A 24,360-nucleotide genomic window follows, 5' to 3' on the forward strand; every position below is an offset into this window, starting at 1 on the left:
CTACAACCACATCCACACTTACTAGTATATTAAAGGTCATATAGCGGATTACCACGCGCATACATATAAAGTTTGCTTGCAACTCAAACCATTCAAATTCGAAAAGCATAATTAACTGAAAACTTTAAGAAGCATTAAGAAGAAATTTATAGTAAAAGCAATTTGATTGATCGCATGAGCTTTGACTTTGTAGCCAGCGTCAATCAGCAAGAAAGTATAATTTAGAAAAAAGATTATTTCACATGAAACAATGAAAATATGTGTATCTCTAGTGCTGTTGACGTTGCTTTGCCCAGGCGGTTGCCCGGTTTACGACTTCGACTTGAGTACTATCGAGCAACCCAGTCAGTTTGCGAATGGTCTAAAGCTGGCTGCCGATCTTAACTCCGAATTCAATCAGGGCATCATGAATTTTCACGTGCTTAACGATCAAAACCCGTTAAACGACGACAATACCTACACACTAACTTCACTTGCGTCCGACCTTGGCGCAAATCCAACGAGAAAGTTCAAAAGTTCACGTAAAATCGAAGATGAGAAACAAGCGGAAACGGAGTTGGATGATTTTGTCGGTTCGAATCTTTTTTCCAGTGTACGTAAAAAATGTTTTTCACCGGAAGATTTGAATTTGTTGTCCGCACGCAAGGATTTCGAGGCAAGTTTGTTCATTAAAAGTAAATGTTTGAAGGCAGCATTCAAATTTCTTTATCATTTTAGTATCTTGTGCCAAAAGATCTGCCGAAGTGCCTGCTTAATGATGAAATGATAAATATGTTACTGAATTACTTTTATAACGGCAATGAGCTGATACAAAAACTGCCCGAATCTACGAGAAGGGTGCTTGACAGGGCGTATTACGATATGCTCGGCGGTTACTTGCGTTCATATTTGCTACCAGTAGCCAAGTACTCTTTTTACGGTGGCAAAGCAAGTCTGAAGGTGGTCAGCAGTGTTGTAGATTTGTATCAACAATGCAAGTCCTTTCTGAACACGAACGGTAATGGCTGGAAAATGCCCATTTTACTTGAAGAATTGGAGAACATTCATGTGGATCCTCTACGGGGCTCGGACTGCGGTGGCGACGGCAATGCGGGTGGTAGTGGTGCAACTAGTTGCGCACGTCTTGAAATGTTGCCAAGCAATGACGGCGACGAAAATGTTATGCTGGTGGCGTTGCCAAAATTAGAAGCAGATTGTATTGAAAATGGTTTAAGTAATATATGGCTGCCATTTAGAAAACGACGCAACTATGATCTCAGATCAATGAAATCTTCTTACGTAATCATACGATTTTACGAAACGGTCGCACGTTGCTACCAATCACAGTCAATGCCTCAGGATACTTTCAATTCGAAGCTCATAGCTTGGATCAATGAGAATATAAAACCACATTTGTCCGACGAAGAATTCTACCCTGGTCTTGGCGGAGTACTTAGGATTGCTGAGAAATTAAGAAGAGGCAGAAAAGCAACGGATATTGAAAGTGACGACCACATGGAAGAACTTGTACGTGAGGAAAGTAGAAACGACGATGGGTTTTCCGACATAGAACTTGCACGAAAGGCATTGGAATATAAGATGCAAGAAAAAGCCAGGCAAACGTTGATTAATGGAAAACGTTGGTTTGAGAGAAATACCAACGACAATAGCAATAATCCCAATAGACAGCTGCAAAGTAGAAAAATATGCGAAAAACCAAAAACTCAAAAAAACCAGCAAGACCAGCAAGCGAAACCAAAAAAACCAAAGTGTAAAACGAAGGGTGGAAAACATGAACATGGTGAAGCTGGGTCGCTAATGAAATTATCTTCAGAACAACAGAAACATTATCTGAAATACCTGTGTTGTATTATTGGACTGATATTGCTCGTATTGTTGATCATTTTGCTTATCGCTATGCTAATGAGATATCGTAAGCGAAAAACGAAGAAAGAGCCCAAACAAAAACCACCAAAGAAAAAACGCAAATGTCCTGCATGGTGTAATTATTTGATTTGCAGAAAGAAACCACACGATGAGGAGATTGTTATCAAACCTGATACCAAATCGGTCATTGCGACACAACCACGTAGTTCCCACAAACGTAAAAAGTAAAATAAAACAGCTCTAATTAATCATTTCAACTTTCCAGACCGTCGCACGTCCACTTCAACGTCGTCACTGGCCTGCCAACCCGCTGCTAAATGCATTCCTTGCTCTAAGCGTGCCACTAAGGAATCGGAAAGTGCGCCCATTATCGAAACGACATCACTCGATTACTACTCCTCGTCCGAGCCCGAAAGTAAAGTACGCCAGAAGGCGAAAAAAGGCAAACAGAAAGTGGTTACGATAGATGAGAAAAAGAAGAAAAAAGCAGCATCACCGTCCCCAACGAAATCTAAGTCAGCTCCTGCCAAATCCAAATCGCCTCTGAAAAGCAGAATGGGCGGTGGAGCAGAGCATAAAACTTCGTCCGGTTCGGATAGCACCAGGCGTTTGGGTATTCAACGAACTGTCCCAACTGATAATAAGAAGAGTAGTGTATAGGAAGGTATCTTTTTCGAATAAGCCCATATTAAATATATATTTTTTGGTTACAGAATGAAATAGTGCGCTGCAAACGTACGGTTTCGAGGGATCACTCGAAAGGCTCACGTAGTTGGGAAACCATGTACGATACATAAAATTCAACATGACTTTACACCAAATGAGCTTTTATTTTTCTAAAGATTTATTGCATGACTTTCGCAAATTTAAGTAACTGTATCTATTTTTGCTTTTATTTATTAAATTATTTTTTACGAAATAAAATGGGGTTATTGCGTGTAGCCAAGATATGCGAAGGATAGAATGGTAAATATGAAGTGGCAAAGTTGAACGGGGAATCGATAAATTAAATTAAGTAGAACATGCAGAGCTTTCGGCAGGGGATATCTGAGTTAATGCGCGTTTTTGAAAATGCCTGCCTTATTTATTACGAGAGTTGCTTTTTATATTTCCGCCTTTGAAACACTACGTGTGATGAGCTGCAATTCGGTATTTTTATAGAAAAGTTTGGTATTTTGTACCATAAACTTACATAGAACGTTTTCACTTACGAGCCTTCCTTGTTCTTTTTTCAGTGAGTTCAAAAATTCATCTCGAACAAAAGATGGACTTAACTCGTGAACATTTTCGTGCGATGATATATTACGATTTTCAACGTGGATTATCGAGACAGAAGTGCATTCGACTGCGATGAAATTCGTCCGGGCCGTGAAGGCCGTCCAAAAACGGTTATAGTGCCAAAGGCAATCGATACTACAATTGCAAATATCACAAGATAGAGGCATCCTTGGGCATTAATGGCACCAGCATACTTTCAATATTGCGTGAACATTTGTGCGTTAAGAAGATTTGTTCTCGTTGGTTACCGCATAATTTTGCAACTGTCTAAAAAAGGACTCGCGTTGACTTGTGTGAAAAAATGTTGAAGAAATTCAGTCGCAGTGGTTCAAAGCACGTTCATGATATCATAACAGGTTACGAATCTTGGATTTATGCATATGTGCCGGAAACAAATCATCAATCGACAATATGAGTGTTACAAGACGAGCTTAATCAAACAAAATGTGTTAGCGGAAGAAGCACCTCAAAGCCTGTTTTTGGTAAAATCTGTCGCAACTGTACCACTAGTGAATTTTAGTATTTCATTCTTAGTGGTACGCAATCATTTGTTTGCCGCAGAATTAAGGAAAACCAACCGCTGAAGACGAATTATCCTTCATTAAAACAATGCGAGCTCTCACGTATCGGCTCACACAAGCGCGTTTTTGAGCACTCAAAAGTTCGGATTAATGGTCCACCCACCTTACAGCCCTAAAAATGACTGATTTTTGTTATCGAACATCAAAAATAAAATCCGAGGTTTATGTTTTTCCATTCCTGAAGAAGCTGTTGAATCCTTTGAACAGCTAGTTTTCCAGGTGTCCAATTCTTAGAGGCGAAAGTGCTTTGAAAATTGGTTCAAGTGAATGTAGAAGTGTATTGACTTCCAAGGAAAATATGTTTAAAAACAATAAAGCCAATTTCGTTACTATTTTACTATATTTTCATTATTGAGCACAAAATATAAAAGTCAATCCTTGTACGTGAGCCTACTGTACATCCCGAAAAAGTGTACAATACAGATTATTGAGCCAATGTTACCGATATTGGTGCGAGCATCAGGTGAATGAATCGCAACTTTTTCGGTTCACACATTAATACCCAGCGTCAATGTGCTAAATGGTTTCACTAAAAAGGTGCAACATGCCGTACAGTGAGTGAAATGATCATATTATTAAGATACACTTTTGACGTCCTCCTCTAAGGTCATGCGTCAACACAGATAAATCAGTTATGATTGAAGACTTAAAAGACAACATTGCTTTTAACAATAATATCCAATTGGATTGTCTAAACATTGACGTTTGTGATGTCCTTGCCACAGTACAAACTTGAGTTTTTATTGGCCACTTCATCGCAAGTACTTTTTCAACACTCAACAATAGATAATCACATTTCAATGAATGCTTTCAAGAGAGCACTTTTGCTACTTTGGAACATTGAATGCACTCTAGAAACGAGATAAGTTATGTTAAATGGATGCATAAACAAATCAACTATTAACTTATACACCTGTCGCTCTGCTAAATAATCTACAAACGGCAAGCTTACGTAGAATGACATCAGCCTCACGCAATTGAAACATCAAGGTACATATAGACATCATATGGTTCATACCCACACATATGTACAGACATTAATAAACACACCTACAAAGAAAATCTGAACAACGAGTTGAACAAATTTTTAGTTTAAAAATGGTGTTATTTCTGAAAAAATGGGCCAGTCTACAAATGTTTTGATTTTCGCGTGAAGTGAATGAATATGATTTTTAATGAACTATTAAGAAGCTGTGAAAAAAATACATACAAAGTGGGTCACAAACAAAATATGCGAAACAAAAGTAAATACATTCTGTTAAAAAAGTAACGGAAATTGATTTAAATGGACTAAAAAAATTCTAGGAAAAGTCACCAGACCTAATGAAAAATATTATTTACTGCTGATTTTTTAAAAACTTAAATTACACTTTCAGGTCTCAGTTTTCAGGCGATAGAAGATATGAAAGAGAATTCGTGCGGGAACTGAAGTCAGTTCCAGCAAGCAGATTTGAAAAATATTTTGATGATCGGATTATTCGTGTATATAAGTGACCTACTTTGAAGGTGATACAATATTATTAATGAATAAAAAATATTTGGTGCTTTATTAACCTATTCCTGGTACTTTTTTGACAGAGTTGCGCGGAAAAAGCAGTTAATAAGAAGTTGAATTCGAAAGTGATTAAATTCGAGAAATATGAAATATAATTAATTGATTGTATGCCAAAATTTGCACTTCTTTAGGCTTTTCCGTGAAAATCGGTGTCAAATATGATGAAGCTACGACGCCATTTGCAAAAATTACAAATCTTCCGATAGGAATGACTAATTTTGAGATTTATCTTTACCTATTCCTACGACGGCCGCCGTAGCCGTATTAATTGGTGCGTTAGGCATAGGGGTGGTCAATGCATAGGTTTGAGTTGCCGTACATAAAACACCAACAAGTTTTTTCTAATAGCGGCCGCCCCTCGACAGGCAATGGCAACCCTCCAAGTGTATTTATGCTATGAAATAATCTTCATAAAAAATATCTGCCGTTCGGTGTTGGCCTAAAACTGTAGGACCCTCCATTTGTAGAACAACATCGAGACACACGCCACAAATAGGAGGAGGAGCTCGGCCAAACACCCAAAAAAGATGTATTTCAATAAGTTAGGCTCAAAACCAATTATTTTCAATAAGTTAGGCTCAAAGCCGAAATTTAAATAGAGCACACCATTTTATATTGAATCCTAAAAGCTTTTTTGTAAAAATAAAAAAAGTGAATTTCGTGAGCTCATTAAACTCTGTGCGAAACAAGCGTTATGAACGTCAAAAAAAAATCTTGTTTAGCTTTATGGAGGAGGATCTATGTTCCAATGGAAGATAAAGGAAACGATGCTGATTATGGAGGACCTTCACCATCAATGAGAACCATCCATCCACTAATGTACTCACTTTCGGTGAGATTATCCCAGCAGAAGCTCCGCCGAACATTTTGGCTACCTTACTGAGGTCATGACAACAAAAATAATCGTTAAATTCACGCTTTTATATTAAATGAGCGGCAAGTGAAGGTGCGCAAACTTGAAAGGACTTATCGTATGGATCAGTGATATCAGTTTCCTATATAGTTTTAGATATGAGAAGGCTATCCACAAGATAAGTGCCTACATAAATGACAAGAAACATCATCGTCTAACAACTTCAAAGCAGTATCTGGCGTTGTTCAAATCACTAGCCGAACGAGTTTCTGGACATTTTCGTAACTGTGAAGGATTTCGTAACCATGATCGATTCATTACCACACAGCAGAGACGAATAAAAAATCTTCATTCGGTGGTAAGAAGAGATTAGCGATGAACCCAACGTTAATTTTAATACAGAATCAAGAAATTGCATCAGTTGAAGAGTATAAAAAAATTGGAGAAAGTGCAACGAGCTCATATGACACAACAATTTAAGTGTTCCTTATTTCAAATTGCAAAAATTATTGATCATATCGAAATCCCTTTTTAATATTTAACCAAAAAAACTTATTATAGACCTACGTTTTTTGATCTCTTCGTCAACTTGAATAAGATTTGTAAGGCGAAAAGGTTAAAGTAAGAAGTGTTTTCAAAAATAAAGACCTACAATTCCGCCCTCCTCAGGAGCTGGTATACTAAACAATTATAATTAAGTAATTCGGGGTGCACAATAGTTAAATCTGGTCGCAGTGCATAAAGGCCTTAGCCTAAGCCGAACAACCATTACCATTGTCAATATTTGCTGCTGCGAAGTAGTTAATGCAAACCCTGGTTAGTAATCTTAGCATCGCTCAGAAGCTAAAGATTCGCACAAAAATTTGTACGCAAAAATAATGGATTTCTTTTTCCCCAACTAATATTAAAAGTTTACTAGGTAAGAAAAATATTTTGCCCGACTCTGATAAATTTACAAATTTCCAGTGATCACTCTTACAATGGCTTTTAGAAAGGGTATATGTATAGATTTTTCGTGGCACTTCCCTGGCCTACGACTACATGAGCTCGATACGACAACACTTCGCAAAATCCTCATACAACAAAAACAATCTTCCATAACAGGTGTCACAACAAACTGCTCGAAAAATATTGGGTTGGCAACTAACTAATTGCGGATTTCAGTCATAGATGGCTTCAGTTGAATTTTTAGGTTTGCAGACGTAGTACAAATGTAAAACGCATTTTGTTATTTGATAGTTGGCAATTCAGCTGTCAATCAGTAAAAAAAAAAGTTTTTTGATCGGTAGCGTAGTTTTCGTTTGGCGTTCATTGAAAAATGGAAAATCAAAAGGAAAATTTTCATTATATGTTGCTTTTTTATTTCCCCAAAGGGAAAACCGCATCGTAGGCTCACAAAAGGTTATGTGCTCTTTATGGTGGCGAAGCCTTAAAAAACGGGAGAACCAATTTTGACAGGTTTGTCAAATTTCGTTCTGGTGATTTTTCACTCAAAGATGAAAAACGCTCTGGACGTCCAGTTGAGGTTGATGACGCCCTAATCAAAGCACTAATCAATTCTGATCGTCACAGTACAACATTGAAAATCACTTAAAACAACTTGGCTATGTTCAAAAACTCGATACATGGGCTCCTCAGAAACGCTGAAAGAAACGCATTTTACGCAACGCATTAACAGCTGCGATTTGGTAAAGAAACGTAATGAAAATTATCCATTTTTAAATCGACTGATAACTGGCGATGAAAAATTGGTTGATTACAACAATATCAAGCGGAAAAGATCGTGGAGTAGGCCAGGTGAACCAACTCAAACAACATCAAACGCTGATATTCATCAAAAGAAGGTTTTGTTATCAGTTTGGTGGGATTACAAAGGAATTGTCTACATTCAACTCTTACCACCCAACCAAACGATCAATTGTGATGTCTACATTGAACAACTAACGAAATTAAACAATTCAGTTGAAGAAAAGCGGCCCGAATTGACAAATCGAAAAGGTATAGTATTCCATCATGGCAATGCAAAGCCCCACACACATTTTTGGCTACTCGGCAAAAATTATTGGAGCTTGGTTGGGATGTTTTGCCACATCCTCCATATAGTTCTGCCCTTGCACCATCTGATAGCTTTTTGTTTCGATCTTTACAAACCTCCTTGAATGGTAAAAATTTCAATAATGAAGATGATGTCAAATCGTAGCTGATTCAGTTTTTTGCTAATAACAACCAGAAGTTTTATGAACGTGAGATTATGATGCTGCCTGAGAGATGGCAAAAGGTCATTGATCAAAATGGGCAATACATTACAGGTTAAAGTTACTTAGTTCCATGAAAAAATTGTCTGTGATTTTCTAAAAAAATCCGTAATTACTTAGTTACCAACCCAATAGAAGGAATGCGAATTTTAAATTGTTCTGGTAGTGTGTTTTTCTACAGGGTTGCTATCCTTCACACACATACATGTATTTGTAGATGAGTCCTTGAACTTATTAAAGCAAAATTTAAAATAAACTATAAATATGTATCTAAATAAAAAAAACAATACCGATTTCAAATGAGATTCAAAGAAGAAAAAAATCAAAATATGAGTCTATTATTTACATATGTATATGTGTGTGTAAGTGCGAAAATATAGCAATGGAAATTATTTGAAAAAGCAACCTACGGTGATTGGACCATTCACCAGTACCACCAACACCAAACACACCAATCAAGCCATTATCTGCATGTGCATGTCGTGCGGTAAGCAAGTGCGACGACAAACTGTTGTACACATGTTCGGGCGCATCGTTAAAACGACGGCCCAGCAAGTTACGGACTGTCAATATACCATTATCATCCAGCCCATTCGACATTCCCGAATAGCGTTTGTTTTTTTGGCCCAGCTGTGTGCCACGCTGTGCACCATAGCCCGTGGAGTTGGCCGTGCCGCCATTATGTTGCTGACCAATGTCAAGATCTTGCAGCTCCTTCAGGCACAGCCAATCGCCGTCGACGGATACGCGAAAGTTACAAAGATAAATGGTGTCCTGCACGCCGCCGGCTATTTCTTCGCTTGTGTTTGCATGTGACGCCTTTGGCAAAGTAATTGTCGTAGAGTTATTGTTTTGTTGTTGTTGTTGATGCTGATGCTGATGCTGCTTTTGGAGGGCACCTGATGTGGCGCTGTTCGTAACGTTGACTTGCTGTTGCATTTTGTAGGCCTTATTGGAGTTTTTCGACTGTGTCACTACCTTTGTGGTGGTAGTAGTAGTAGTCTGAGTGGTTTGTTGTTCAACGGTGTTATTGTTGTTCAACGTTAATTTCCTGGTTTCGTCGGCCAGGGAGCGCATGTTACGTGTATTGGATGCACATAAACTAATTGCTGTACGAAAGGCCACACGTTTGTAAGTCTGTCTGCTTGGATAGAAACAGTTAGCCCAAAGTTCAATTTGCTGATAAACGAATCAATAGCTTTGTTCCACTGATGCTCTTAGTCACGTAGTTGGAGTTTTGCAATGCGCCCGAGTCACTTTAAATGTAAAAAAAATAAAACGCATTATTATAGCACAGTAAGCGAAAATTATCTACTCTGGTGAAAAATCGAAGCACTACTCTCCACCCACCCTTCCACACATATTTACCTTCAACGCATGCACCGTCAAGTGCTTCAACTAAATTTATTTTTCAAATAATGCCTGCACGCACTTCTATTTTTTACCAACTTTTCTTATTATATCAGCTTGCAATTTTCACTTCACCACTCAAGTAGTAATTAGACGATTTGTAAAGTTATTATTTTTCCATGCAAATTTTGTGTCGTGCTTTGTCAAAAGGTTCACCGTAAAATATAGTATCTATTTTGCGACTGACTGGCTACTTCTCCGATGACTGTCTGCATTGAGCGTTCACTTCTCACAACTCAAAAGCATAGTAAATGTGTGAGTTGAGTCCTTTATGTCTCTCTGGTTGAAGTCGCACGTATCCGGTGGTGAGTTTGTTCGCTCGCAACTTGTATGTTTTCAAGTTTGCGTTATTGATTTTCCACCAATTGCTGTCACTTTGGCGCATGTAGAGACAGTTCTTAGCATTTTTTCTCCAAAATGTTGTTGGTGGCTAAAACACTTCATACCTCCATATTCATTCGGTTGTGTGGTGAATCAGTTGTTAAAAATCTGTTATTGCTCATTTTATATGCCGACACTCAATATTTTGATTTGTTTAGTGCTTTGCGATCCTGCTTAGCAATAATCGTTAATTTCTATTGCAAACGAAATTTCAGACTGGGGTTTAAGGTTCTTGGCATTTTTCGAATGCACTTAAGACTTCAGAATTATAAACAAACTGAAATTCTTATTTTTTATTCTCCGGTTACAAGGACGTTTTAGGATTTTAGGCAACTCATTGAAGAAAATGGCCGAGCTACTATTTCTTATTTGTCTTCTTATGTGGCTCTCCAAATCGACTGTTGGTTTGAATTAAGACCTTTGCCTAATTTCGTCTGTTAGTCGTATTTTTTTCCTTGTTCACTCCTCTCAGGAGCATAGGAGCATAGGGTATCGACAAGACATTTCTCTTGCGTTTGTTACGTTAATCTATTTAATTTCTGACACGGTAGGTGATTATTCGTATTAACCCTTAACAATTCAGAAGTATCTCGCAGACAACTTGAGTTTATTTACGTATACGACCCAAGGTATTTATTTCTACGAAAAACCATTTTATCCAACGTATTCCAAGGTTTTACACATTTAAACGTGAAAAAAAAATTTTTTTTAAATGAATAATTCAACCCGCTAACATTTTGTAATGAAAATAGAGCCGTCTATGACAGGTATGGTCATGTTCAGAGGAAGTCTGAATCCTATATGACAAAGTTCTAAACATCGTTACAGCGCCGCGAAAACCAAGACGACCCTAACATACATGAGCGAAGTAGATCGAGAGCCACATGAAGCGTGTGAATTTAAACACCGAGACGGGCCAAAATCCTAAAATTTGGCGATTACGAATTAGGAGAGCTTACCCCAAGTAAAACGTGGCAAAAGCAAGAAAAAGAATATTATGTAAAAAGATGATTACCAATACCTGTAAGTACAGTCGGTCTAATAAAAGTGTTACCGCCATAACTTGGAAACTATTTGACCAATTCGATTCAAACAAACTACATTTTATGGTCTTATTATACGCAATATATTCAAAAAAAGGTATAGTCAACGGCATTAGCTTAATGGCTTAACATCTTGTAGTCATACTTTGTGTCAATTTCTGCGCAACCTGTGGAGATAATCGGCTCCAAATCAGCCGAATTTGCCTTGATACCTATTTAAGCCTCCATATTTATTTTCCTTAGAATTTTTGCTTAACTATTGCCCAAACATTTTCAATAGGGTACTAACCCTAAGGTGACTGTAAAGGCCAGTCCAAAATTTCAATCCCATTTCGCTGTTTCCACTCTACACACCTGCAGCTTCTCCCGAAAATCTTCGTAGCTGACGTTAATGTAATTTTTCGGTAAATTTTGTTCATCAAAACTGCATTCAAACACAAATAAACGGCCAAATCCTTTTTCGGAGAAGCAGCCCCAAATATGAACCTTAACTGGATGCTCAACAGTTCGTGGAAGTTGTCGATTATCCGCAGTGCACCAGGACCGACGTATGCAAATCTGCACCCAAAAGAAATATTCATCCGTGAATATTACGATGCCCAGCTCCGTTCTCAAGTTACCTTAACCCACGCAAGTCTTTTTTCAATGTGTGATAATGCGAGCTGCGGCTTTTTCAATGAGCTCCAGAATTTGAATATACACGTTAACGTCCTCGAATCGTGTCTTTGGATACATTAGCACCACTTTTTCTTAAAACCGCTTCATCTTCAGGCGAATGTAAGCTCGGCTTTGTCTCAAATAACTGATCTTCTGATCTAACTTTGAAAAGATATTTGTTTTTTGGCTTCGTCCGGGGAAGTCGTCAACGTTTCTCACTTCGGCAAACCATTGCACCCATTTATTTATGAACGCATTCGACTTCTTCAAATATTTTGTTGCAGATGCACTTGACATTTTCGGACATTTAGGGTCTGGCCTCGGTAGTTTAGTGTAAGTGTACTAGCCTGCCATCCCAGAGGTTGTGGGTTCGAATCCGACACACGAAATTTAGCGAAGTTCTCAACCATCTGTGCGATCCTTCTGCCAGAAAAATGTGAGACACAGATGGCGCTCCAAGCAGTAAGAAGGCGTTGTTGCTAAGCAACGACAGGTGGGCATTCCCACTACTTAGGACTGGCGGCAATCACCTACCCAGTCAGAAATCAAAACCGATTAACGAAACAACGCAAGACTGAGTCTTGTCGAGGCCCTATGCTCCCGAGAGGAGTGAACAAGGAAAAGAAGGGTCCGTACATAGGAACACTGCTTTAAATCGTTTTTCATATGCGGAACCCAGTTTGAAAAAACAACGAACGCTTTTTAAATTTCTCACAAAACTAATTTTCTGCGAAAAAATTCTGTCGCGTTGTCTTTCATGGTAATTGAATTTCGGAAGATCACCCATACAAGAAAGGTGGGCATAATAATATAAGTGCTCGATTTTTTGATATTTTTAATACCATCCTGACTTAGGATAAGAGTAGCATACAGGTGTGTACTAAATTTAGAAGGCTGGGTGAATGGTCGATCAGACAGGCCGATTTTGATAAAATTTTGAGTGTGGTTTTGGGTTGGGTTGTCCGTAGATGGTTTAAGTGGCGCTCAAATTTTAATTCTAGCAGGCACTTGAGTTAATTTACTCTTATAACCCGTATTTATAGGCCAATTATATTCATATTTGGAATATGTTTTGACAATAGAAATAGAAATACTTCGGAAAGAAATGTACCGATAGATGGCACTGGTGTCGAGTTATAACGAGAATGCGTATTTATTGGCCGATTTGACTCATATTTGGAATGCGTTGGTAATTTTGCAGAAAGTATAATTTTCTCTAATTTTACAATACTTGGTGTGCGCATCAAACCATGCGGAATTGTCGCACTGATGTTCTCGCGTTGGAAAACCGTCAAGGGATTGACGGAAAACATTGTTCACCATTATTCCGAGCGCGGCTTGAAGTGAGTGACGACAAAAAAGCAGGATAAAGTGATCGTCCAACTTTTTAAGCGGGACGCTTCTTTGTGACTACGCCAAGCACGATCAGTTCTTGCTAAAAAGGGAATATATGTGAGTATCAACACCATCGAACGTCGGCTGAAGGAGGCGAACATATCCTACCATCCCACATCATCAAACCCACTGCTCTCAGAAATACACATTGAGAAACAACAAAACAAGAAAATGGTGTCACAGTATTGGACTGACCTTTCCATTCCCCAGAAGCCAACCCCATTAAAAATGTGTGGGGAACTATGAAAAGGCATCTTGCCGGAAGGCCAGTCCATGATTTAAAGCAGCTCGTGCGTCAAATTCGCAGAATCTAGTCCTGTTTGTGGACGAGCAAGGCAGAAAAGCTGGATCAAAGCATGAAGAAGGTGCCAGACTATACTCGACAACGATGGAGACTACACAGCTTATTGAGTAATTGCGACTCGAAGTTTTGTACATACTTTCATGTAAACAATTTTAAATATATAACTTTAATACTTCATGAATAATCGCGGTTCCTTTGTTCTGACACAGACTGTACATATACTAGGGGTATATACAACTGCATTCTCAAAATGTTTCTAATATTTTTATTAGAGTGAAAAATTTCGATGAAATTTGTTGAGTTTTTTATATTTACACAAATTTTGAAACTTGGATTTATATGATTTTTGTAAGAGAATTGCATGCATGTTTTCATAGTATAATAAGTTTGGTGCGCTTGGACAAGACTTTCACTCAGATCTTTTATACAAAAGTTTTACAGTATTGGAATAATGGCTCTACTTCAGAATATACTCGAATGTACTGTGATGCAGTTTTTTGTATGAAAATTTTTTTTCACATTGTCCAATTTATCAAACAATGTATTCATCGATAAAACCTTTTCATCGGTCAAATATTGATCAGTGTTTTCGATATGAGTTTGCTAAAGCTCAGCTTAAGCCATTCAGCTGAATCGTACTTCCTTTCACTTTCTGCTGATTTGAGTTTCTTCGTCCTGAGTTGACTGGTAGAGTAGCATTTTTCTGTTCCAGTTTTGCCCAACAAAAACACTACAAATTTCTGCTGAGATAGATCGAAGCAAAACAAGAAGTAAACACAAGATTTTCATTGCTCTAACTTTAAAAACTACCGAATTAATATAATTTTTGCAACCCCAAATATATCGGGATATCGTACACGAAATATTGCGGCAATAGGTAGCGCACAATATTCTTTATATTGACCTTATATGCGTATCCAGGTAATAGTATTTTTGGAGACATCACAAGAATGATTTGCATCCGATTTAAATTCCCACCTTCCTACTCTGATCAGCTTTAGTCTATACAGAAGCCAAACATCTGTTTAGAGGCGAGGAAAAGTAAGAATGAGAATCCCGGGAGGACATCCCAGAAATGGTTGTGCGTTGAGTTTGGAAGCCGCTAAATAAAAACTCTTTTTAATGAATAAAAGGGCAAATTCTCGGCGCATCTATCACTACCAGCCAGAAAACATAACACTTGACTCCAGCTTTCATTTTCCGAGCGTATTATTCAACGACGCGATGAAAAGAGAAGAAGGCCGCAATAGCCAATATGATGATGAAGTATCTACATATAAAGTTTGTGTAGAACTTAAAAAGTAGAGGGAAATCCTGCAATATGCGACAACTACTGCCCACCGTCAATGAACTGATTGGAGTATCAGCGTAGTAATTATTCCAGATACCCAGAAAACTTTAATACAATACCTGGGAAAATACTTAAGAACAGAGTATCAACACGCAATATCGCTTTGCAGATTTGAAGACTGCTTTTTGACGCAAATAAGTTTATATTGTTGCTATACCACTACCACCAATACCATTAAAATCGAAAAGAAACCACCTACGGAAAGAAAGCACCTATATTCAATTTGGAGCCAGTATTAATTCCTATAATACCAACGGAGAGACTCCCTCCCAACACGAGAAAGATGAATAAGTTTGAATAAAATCATTGCCAATAGAACCTTTTCACGGTTATCTTTTGATTGCTTGCTTGAAAGAATGAATTAACAAAAATGCGTCAAAAATTTAATGAAATGGCGACCATTGTTTCAACACATTGCTTCTTATAGTGATTGATGTAAATGTTGTAAACATGTCTTGCTTAAAAAAACCACTTAACTAACGAGATCCAGGACCACACACACTTGCGGACCCCAACAGTTTATAAACAGGCTTTAAACAGCATTCATCAGGCGTCTCTTACCACCTTCTTAAACTCCCGCCCCCCGAATGCAGTCATTAGAATCTAATCACCACACTTCGCAAACGACCTGCGTTATTTAGCCAAAAATTACTTTGTAACAGATAAAAATATCTAGAGTTGTTTTGAAAATGAACTTCTAAAATTAAAACAATTACGGCTATCGACTATTACAAAAATGTTTCAATCAATATGGTATTGTAGTCCTATGGAATTTATAGTATATGTAAATTAGATAGTCATTAAATAGTCATAAATTCATACACAATTTTAAACAAATGTCGCCGATTTCTAGTAAGTTTAAACACAAATTTTCCAGCCAAAGAAAAGCTCGTCATAACAAACCGTCTACTGTTCGGGGGCAGCATAAAAATGTAGGTCCTTACATTTGTGGATGCACATCAAGACGCACACCACAAATCGGAGGAACAGCTCGGCCGAACATCCGACAAATATGTGTGCGTCAATTATATACATATGTATGTATGTATATATGTATTAACATATTGATGTTATGGCTAAATTCTTTCATTTTCCGTAAAATGAATGCCCTATGGGGCATACAATCGCTTCCGGAAGCTTTCGTTTATATCACCTGTTGGATCTGATATATTATAGTTCATAAATATGTATGTATGTATGTATGTCTATTGGAATGCGCACATAAGTAGGTACATAAATACAAAAATGTTTGCCAATAAAATTGCAGAATGAAAATATGAAATAATAAATTATTATGAATAAATAAAAATCGTCAACTCACCGGGCTTCCGTTTTTTGGGCGTACAAGTTTGTGATGAAGCTGATGATGCCTCCGACGCTATTCCAGTTTGAACGTTACTTGTTCCCGTTACAACACCAGCTGCATTCGACACTATTGCACTAATTTGCGAGGAAATACTTTCCGAACGTCGGAAAGTATCTCGCAATCTGTTAAGGGACGACAATGAAGGAGAACCAGACAACAGATTACTGGACGCATTGCTGACGATCTCATCACTATCTGGACTTCGTAACAACAAATTACGGGAACTACTCATTTTCGTACAACACTCACTTTCCCACACAACACAACACTTGTTAAGCACCGCCAATTAAAACAACACAAGTATCGAAATGCTTTTTAAAAGTCAGACAATGAGAATTAAAATTAAATAAATGCTGTAAATGCCCAGACAAACACCTTCGACGCAAACAAAATGGTAAAGTAACCAAAACAATTTTTTTCGTTTGTTTTTGACAATTCAGTTATCACTGCAGTGGCTTTCAAAATGCTAATAGGAATGAAATAAAACAATCGGCAACGTACTAACAGATTTTTAAGAAAATGTATTTACTACAAATATTTATAAACATTACCATGGGCAGAGAACGCAAATGATCGAACAATTCACTACACTTTGGTAATATAATAGGTCTGTTCATGTAAAAATTATACAGTTACTTAATTTCTGAGAATCCCCTCTCAAAGAGAAAAATATTAAACAAGTACGTGATCGCAAAACCAGTGGCAATTTACAAGTTTTATGAGCAGCTGATTAAATTGTTGAAGGGAAAGATCAGAAAAAGAAAACAAATTTCAGTTAAGCTAATTAGAATTAAATTAATTAATTAACGTTCCCAAAACAGTCGGTTCTACGTTACCGAAACGACCCGGATTTATATCCGGCCAAAGACTGTCACTCCAGCAGCATTCCCGTATGTAAGTATGGGGAATGTTTATGCTGCAACAGAATTAAATTAAATAAATAAGCAAATAAAATGGAAAATACCGAGCTTGGCGGGGCGACCGCTATTAGAAAAAACTGTTTTCTTAATTTTGATCTTTCAACGAGATTCGAGCCTATATATGTATATTACCAAATTAAGTACTAACCAAGAAGTAGAAGCTTAATACACAAAAGATACCTTAAATGCTTCCGACTTATATTTCGGAAACTGCAGTAACGGTGACTGGAGACTGTGGTTCAGAAGCGCATACCTTTATACCATTTGCCAATTTTTATTTAACATATGACTTCAATTAAACTTTATAAATTTTATCTAAAATATATTTTCTTACATTATCGATTTTTATTTAAATTTAAAACTTTGACTCAATTCACAAATTTGAATTCGTTTTTATTTTTACATTGCGATCAGCTGTTTTTCTCACTTACAAATTCTTACAAGTAGAAATTTATGCAGTAAAAACTTGCAACTTTCCCTCAAAATAGAATGTCATTTTGCTCACTCACTTTCCCCTACTTTGCGAAATTTTTGGATACACGTACACGAAACTTGATAACTTGAGACAATAGTTACAAGTTGTTTGCTTCATGAACAGACCTAATATAAATATATGTAATATTCACATCACTCCACCTATGCTCTGTTATCGTTTATCGGTTTATTATAAAAGTCCCTGCCATTGTGACATTTCTTGTTACGACACGGAAAACAGCTGCTAGCACAATAACTATAATTATTTTGACGAGAAAAAGATGAGCTTGCTCAGAAAGGTATAATAATAATTTAAATCAAATTACACTTATTATAGCTTTCACCCAATACAGTGTACACAGCAACTTCTGGTGGACACAAATATTTGTGCACAGGCAATTGTCGCCACCAACGCAGCATTCCACACAAGTCCAGTATGCAGCCGCGTGCAAGCCGGTCGTTATCGAGTCACGACAAAACGTAACCGCCCTCTCACCTATGAAATGGCCAACCCACCCCATTACATTGCACATCGAAAGTCTTGGAATTCATGGAATACGTGTACGTATAAAAAATATTTATTAAAATTGCAATATACTAGTTTTATCAATATAACTTGCTCTCCACAGCAACGATGTTGGATGGACTACGCTCCTCACAGACAGCCATTGAGGATTTGTTTGTACGAAAATTCATGAACGGCACTTGGCATGCCCTTATTGTTTCCGAAGTGATTATCAAAAGACAGCACAACATGATAAGAATAGCAGCCATTGTCCGCCAAGCAATAAGCCCTCGCAAGATGTACTTTCTTATTGGTTACACCGAAGAACTCTTATCCTATTGGCTGCAATGTCCGGTCACATTAGAGTTGCAAACAGTCGCGGATAAAACAGATGTTATATTCAAGTATATTTAACTTGTTTATCCTAGTTACCTTATAGTTGGTGAAATAAGCAGACGAAGTAACCAAATAAAGCGCAGCCCTACCAAAATCCCTTTATCAGTGCACAGTAATCTCGTTGTGATTCTTATTACTCTGCCAAGTCTTAATGGCTTTGTTAACAATGGTAGCATCTTGATCTTTAACCTACGATTATTAATGGTGACGAATTTCCAACTGAGCATACGCACAACTTTCAATAGCAAACCTGTTCAATAAGTGTTTTTAAGTTAAGCACTGAGTTGCAATTCAGTACACGCTTTCTCAATGTTTTGACTAGCTCCAGGAATATGAAAACGACTATCTTCCTAGATCCTCCACAAATTTTGTCCCATACTTTCACTAACGCCGTATCCGTGATGACTCCAGCAAAACACGTCACATACCATTTTTCTAAAATTTCACTGGAGTTAAAAACGCCTAGTTTATCTAAATGGCTGCAAAACAGAAGCAGAATTATAATGAAAGTCAACTTGAATATATTTATAGATAATTTCCAAACGAATTTTTTAACCACAAACTTACTTGTTCAGTTCGATGTCTTCACGCTTCAGCAACGTCTGTGTCAGCTCTTTCAGCTTTGGGCACTCCTGTTCTATGCCCTTTGTACATGCAAAGAACTCTTTAGCTATCCAATATGTTTCCACATCGTTGTCAAATATCTGCAGTAGCACTTTCACAATTTCCATAAAATTGTTGTCATCTTCAGGTGGACCAATCAACGGATGTAGCAATCGACCATTTTCCAAAAGCCACATTGTTTGTAGTACTTTACTTTTAGGCGTAGTCTTCTCGATATATTGCATCATAGTTACTGCGCGGAGCAAGTCCTCGTAGACGGCAGTACGTTGTTCTAAGATATAATCCATGGAGTTTTTATGTAGAGGCAACACGCCGAGTATTATACTCCACAATAGGCCGCGCTGTGCAGTGGGCACAGTGTAACTTAAACAAAACTGTTTTAATTTAGAATGATTCCGTATATTGTCTTGGAGTAGTTTATTCAAAGATTTCTTTTCTTCTACAGAATAGCATCCTACTTTTTCATAGTAACTTGAGCGAAAATTTCGTTCGTCCATTATGGTCAACCTTCTGTTCTGGTTATATGACCAATGCACTAGTATGCGACGTAATGAAATTTATTCACTTCAGAAAATTGTCTAAAGTTTTATTCTACATTGTATTAATAACGCAAATTAGTGAACTTTCTCAGTCGCGAAGTTATGTGCACTATTTAAAAACCTTTCTTCAATAAACTATAGGAATAAAATGAGTAATCGATTTTTTAGTCATTAATATTTATATCGAGTAAACGATATGTCTATTATACAAGGTGTTCTTTAGGGTGCATGAGAACTTTAAGTGATAAAGTATCGATCAAACAATTTATGATGGCTGTTAAGTGACAATTCACACTAAATATGTTATTTTGTACGTTCCATTCAGTTGTGAGTTACAGGGTGTTAAGAATGGAGTTCAACAAAAAGAAAAACCGGTACATTTTACAAATTTTCTTTGATCAAGGTGAAAATGCAAGCCGCTGAAAATGTGAATGTTGTTGTAACAACTACTTACGAGCAATTTTGGTCTCGTCGATTCCGTTAAGGAATTTTTAATTTAAATAAAATGTCGCACAAATCACATAAATAATCGAAGTTTCCCGACATTTTAGTGGTCGCAAGCGGTAAGAGGTAAAGATATACTATAAAACGAGGAGGTAAAGATAGACTATAAAATGGTTTTAAGCCATATATGCAAAAAAAAGATAAAAATACTGAATTTTTTTCCCCCCAAACTAATATAAACACAGTTTGCTATTCTCGGCTGTCAAGTCATAGTTGTCCATATGGATATTTCGCATGCAGCTAATGGTGGTGACACTCACCAACTCACCAACAAGATAAAACAACTATCTGTGATACTACGGAACGGAACGATGGTGAGAATTCATTTAGAAGGGCTCTCATTAGTTTCATCCTGTCAGCTGATACCGGCATATGTTTACGTTGGTGAGTGTGAGCACCATAAAAAACACCCGAGATATGGTATGTCAGGATTATTGAATCAGATTCCGGAAATGAATCCACTTTATTAATTGCAACCTCGATAATTATCTGTCAACTGTTTTTTTTCGAAGTTAATATTTGGCAATTGATATTAAGTTTGGATAAGTATTATTAAGGTTACTGAAGAAAGCTAGTGATAATCCTTATTTTTTTTTTGCGGTTTTCTTCTTCTCGATAACTGGAGTTGCATACCAAAAAGATAATCTAGCATTTTTTCGTTGTTCTTATTGTAACAGAAATTATTCCATTTCCTATAAATGTTTGGGAAGCACTCCTGGAGATACAGTCCTTGACAGAATGCAGGTGAGGCCTTCCGAAAACCGCTACTTCGTTTTTCGCGATTTTGGCAACCGATGCGCGCTGCAGATAAGCAAATAAAAGGCAGAGAACGTGTTTATTTGCAAATATTCCGTAAATGATTTGGCAATGGATTTTTAAATTAAAGAAACTAGTAAAAATAAATTTTGAAAGCACCAATTATAAAAATATTTCCTCCAAATGCAGTGTTTTCCGATGATGTCGTGGCAAAAAAGTGTGTATGTGTGTATAATTTCTTATGCATGAACCGTGTTCATACAGGAAAAGTTTTGTTGCTTCAACTATGCGAATTCTCAGTCGGTGTTGCGCTTGTCGTTCATACAAGGAAACTCCGTTGGTTGCAATTGCTTTAGTTTTTACATTTACAGCCAACAACAACATTGAGAAGAATGAAAACTCAAAGCGAGTTGTACAAGTTACGAGTTGCTTCAACAAAAGTTGCTCTATGTAACGGCGTCTTGGCAGTTTCTATTTGTTCCGCTTACTCTTCCTTTTTGCAAGTAATTTTTATTCCTTTCGTTTGTTTATCTGCAGCATTGACGTCAGTGCGAGATCGAAAGGTGCAATCTTGTATTCTCCTCCTCCTATTTGTGGTGTGCGTCTGCCTTGATGTTGTTCCACAAATTGAGGGACCTACAGTTTTAAGCCGACTTCGAACGGTAGATATTTTTAAGAGGAGCTTTTTCATGGCGGGAATAGATTCGGAGGCTTGCCATTGCCTGCTGAGGGGCGACCGCTATTAGAAAAAAACTTTTTCTTTATTTTGGTCTCTTGTCGAGATTCGAACCTACGAACCTCTGAATTCCGAATGGTAGTCACGCACCAACTCATTTGGCTACAGCGGCCGACGATAATAATAACTGGATTTACTAAATTTATACTCATTTAAGTTTAACTTGGGTTCATAATTTTTGTATTAATATTATTTTTTACGTCTGATCATTATCGTTACGCGAAAACGTAAGAGGTGCCCAACTTTCTCAATTTAAACGTGTTCACTTAAATGAATGCTTTCATAGTCAACTGTCAAAGAGAAGTGAACGCCAACCGAAGCAACATTTTTTTTGTAGACGTGTCTTTAATTATTATGTGGATAAACAATTTTTTGAATTACGGATTGGTTTAATCAGAGTGGTATAACAGCAAATTAAGTACATATTCATAGGAGAACGGAAAAAGTTAACAGCCAGTCGTGACGTCACGCTCTCGAAGCCAGGTTTGTATACGGTCATATGTACATATTTAAATTTCACAGCGGACAAAAAATAACACTGCTGTGATTAAATGTGATTATTAACGGCATTTATTATAAGACCTAATCAGTAAGACTTCATCAAATGTGATTTTTATGACAGAAAGTGTTTTCAAGTCACGTCAAATCGCTAACACATCATTACGCGAGAATAAAAGAATAATTAAATGTAGGCAAAAAGAAAAACTACAAAGCGCTACGTACCAACTTTTTAAAAATTGGATTTGACAACGTCATCTGTGGTAATTGTATAGCTCAGGAAACCCTGTCAAGTGAAAATCAAACAGTACTATCGGCCGGCGCTTTCTCCAAGCGTTCTTCAAGATAAGCGCAAATATTTGACAGCTGAGTAATTAACGCAATTTTCTTGACGAATTCGTTATTGTATTACCAAAAATGATTGATTTGTGCCGGGAAAAGTGGGCTTGGTGGCTACTAATCCTCTTAATAGTACTGCTGGAAAAGGGCGATTGTTCTGCTAGTAGCAATGAGTATATGAAACGTGAGCATTCATTGATACGGCCGTTCCAGGGTGAGTTTTATGCTTCCAATTGCGATTAATTTAATCGACGCAATTGAAATGAAGAAAATTAAATAAGCAAAGGCTCACGCACTACTCGATGCTTTACATTTTACAGGCATTGGTATAAATTTACCATATTGGGATTTTCTTGGACACACAATGGTAACTAGCAACTACATAAGACTGACGCCAGATTTGCAATCGAAGAGCGGTGCACTTTGGAACTACTCGGTAAGTTTTGCATAAAAAAGAAAACGAAGCCAGGTTGCGAGGAACATATTAATGTGTGCTGTTTCATGCCATAGCCCGTTATGACACGCAACTGGGAGGTACATGTTACATTCAAGGTGCACGGAAGGGGAAATGAACTGTTCGGAGATGGATTTGCTATTTGGTATACCAAAGAACGTATGCAGGGAGGTCCCGTGTTTGGCAGCAAAGACTATTTCTCCGGTTTGGCGGTGATATTGGACACTTACAGCAATCAAAATGGACCACACAATGTAAGACTAACCCAAATAAATGAAAAAGATCAAATCATTGTCATATAAATTCTATTGTTATTCATGTAATAGCATCAACATCCCTACCTCAGTGCTATGATAAACAATGGCACATGGACATATGATCATGACCGGGATGGCACACATACACAACTTGCCGGTTGTGAGGTGCGTTTTCGTAATGTGGACTATGAGACACATGTGAGCATACGTTATGAAAATGACATACTCTCGATCTCCACGGATATGGAGAATAGAGGCGAGTGGAAGAGTTGTTTCGTGGTGAACGATGTTGAATTGCCAACGGGATACTTCCTCGGATTGTCGGCGACAACTGGAGATCTATCCGACAATCATGACATCGTTGGTGTAAAGTTTTACGATCTTGATATAAATGTGACGGTGGGTTTTGCCTTCTGCTACAACATTACGCCTTAGCTACATATTTTCAAGTTTTCCATTTATTTTGTCTTGCAGCCGGAAGAGATATCAGCACGTTCTAAAATTGTGCCACGTGCGAAAACCTACGAACCGCCACGTGAACACAAAGACGATCCCAAGCCGGGCATGTCAAATGTGAAAATATTCTTCATACTTTTATTCGGCATGTTGGTTGCAATCGCGGGCGCCATTTTTGCGATCTCATACTTTAAAGAGAAGAATTCAAGAAAACGCTTCTACTAAACATATACATTACACACTTACTTCCACTTCCACTGCACACGACAGACATCATAGACTTTTCCTTAGCAAAATATATCAAATACATACTGACATAATACAGAAACGACAAACAACATGAGCACACTCACACTTTTGTTGCAATGACACTAAATGCTAATTTATTGTGTATTTAATGTAAAATTTTGTCTATATACATACATATATTTTAATTTAGTACTGCTAGACAAATGCGGCATGAAAGTTGCTTCTAATGTAAAAGGGCGCATCTATGTAAGTCATTGCGTTCATTTGGTATTACAAGTTTTTCATACTGCACGGTATGAAGTTATTTTATCAACTAGATTTACATAGATTTTTTTTTATTCTAAACCATACAATTAGA

The 24,360-nt window shown here is 37.4% G+C and overlaps 5 protein-coding genes across 9 annotated transcripts in view; 3 read left to right on the plus strand and 2 right to left on the minus strand.

Moving 5' to 3' along the window:
* LOC128855496 (protein RUFY3) overlaps positions 1-16,746 on the minus strand; it is a 37,565-nt gene extending 20,819 nt beyond the window's left edge. The window contains exon 1 of one of the 3 annotated variants that reach the window (XM_054090448.1): positions 16,251-16,741. In XM_054090448.1, the coding sequence (XP_053946423.1) occupies positions 16,251-16,527 (277 nt within the window). In that variant the 5' untranslated portion in view covers positions 16,528-16,741. Of the gene's footprint in view, positions 1-8,798; positions 9,636-16,250 lie in introns of those variants that run through there. The other 2 variants (XM_054090450.1, XM_054090449.1) reach the window with 2 other exon arrangements.
* Positions 73-2,731, plus strand: LOC128855494 (uncharacterized). 2 transcript variants are annotated; one of them, XM_054090444.1, is made up of 4 exons: positions 73-655; positions 718-2,068; positions 2,132-2,520; positions 2,580-2,731. In XM_054090444.1, exons 1-4 carry the CDS (start codon positions 251-253, stop codon positions 2,661-2,663), a joined length of 2,229 nt encoding a protein of 742 aa, XP_053946419.1. In that variant the 5' UTR covers positions 73-250; the 3' UTR covers positions 2,664-2,731. The 2 variants fall into 2 exon arrangements, with proteins under 2 accessions (XP_053946419.1, XP_053946420.1); XM_054090445.1 differs by having other exon boundaries at positions 2,132-2,515; positions 2,580-2,670.
* Positions 16,747-17,899: 1,153 nt separating the features above from the next.
* Positions 17,900-18,706, plus strand: LOC128855500 (28S ribosomal protein S24, mitochondrial). Its single transcript, XM_054090454.1, has 3 exons — positions 17,900-17,988; positions 18,043-18,250; positions 18,319-18,706. Exons 1-3 carry the CDS (start codon positions 17,971-17,973, stop codon positions 18,606-18,608), a joined length of 516 nt encoding a protein of 171 aa, XP_053946429.1. The 5' UTR covers positions 17,900-17,970; the 3' UTR covers positions 18,609-18,706.
* Positions 18,237-19,904, minus strand: LOC128855499 (TBC1 domain family member 7). 2 transcript variants are annotated; one of them, XR_008453734.1, is made up of 4 exons: positions 19,158-19,904; positions 18,841-19,069; positions 18,627-18,779; positions 18,237-18,536 (listed from the first exon to the last, which is right to left on the minus strand). XR_008453734.1 is itself a non-coding variant. In XM_054090453.1 (3 exons), the coding sequence occupies exons 1-3, from the start codon at positions 19,709-19,711 to the stop codon at positions 18,693-18,695; spliced, it is 870 nt and encodes a 289-aa protein (XP_053946428.1). In that variant the 5' UTR covers positions 19,712-19,904; the 3' UTR covers positions 18,237-18,692. The 2 variants fall into 2 exon arrangements, 1 of the variants encoding a protein (XP_053946428.1); XM_054090453.1 differs by having other exon boundaries at positions 18,237-18,779.
* Positions 19,905-22,571: 2,667 nt separating this feature from the next.
* LOC128855498 (vesicular integral-membrane protein VIP36) lies at positions 22,572-24,341 on the plus strand. The gene is made up of 5 exons (XM_054090452.1): positions 22,572-22,800; positions 22,907-23,022; positions 23,097-23,294; positions 23,367-23,696; positions 23,772-24,341. Exons 1-5 carry the CDS (start codon positions 22,665-22,667, stop codon positions 23,976-23,978), a joined length of 987 nt encoding a protein of 328 aa, XP_053946427.1. The 5' UTR covers positions 22,572-22,664; the 3' UTR covers positions 23,979-24,341.
* Positions 24,342-24,360: the final 19 nt, after the last annotated feature.

Source organism: Anastrepha ludens, chromosome 2 (genome assembly GCF_028408465.1).
Source record: "Anastrepha ludens isolate Willacy chromosome 2, idAnaLude1.1, whole genome shotgun sequence".
Classification (NCBI taxonomy): Eukaryota; Metazoa; Arthropoda; class Insecta; order Diptera; family Tephritidae; genus Anastrepha; species Anastrepha ludens.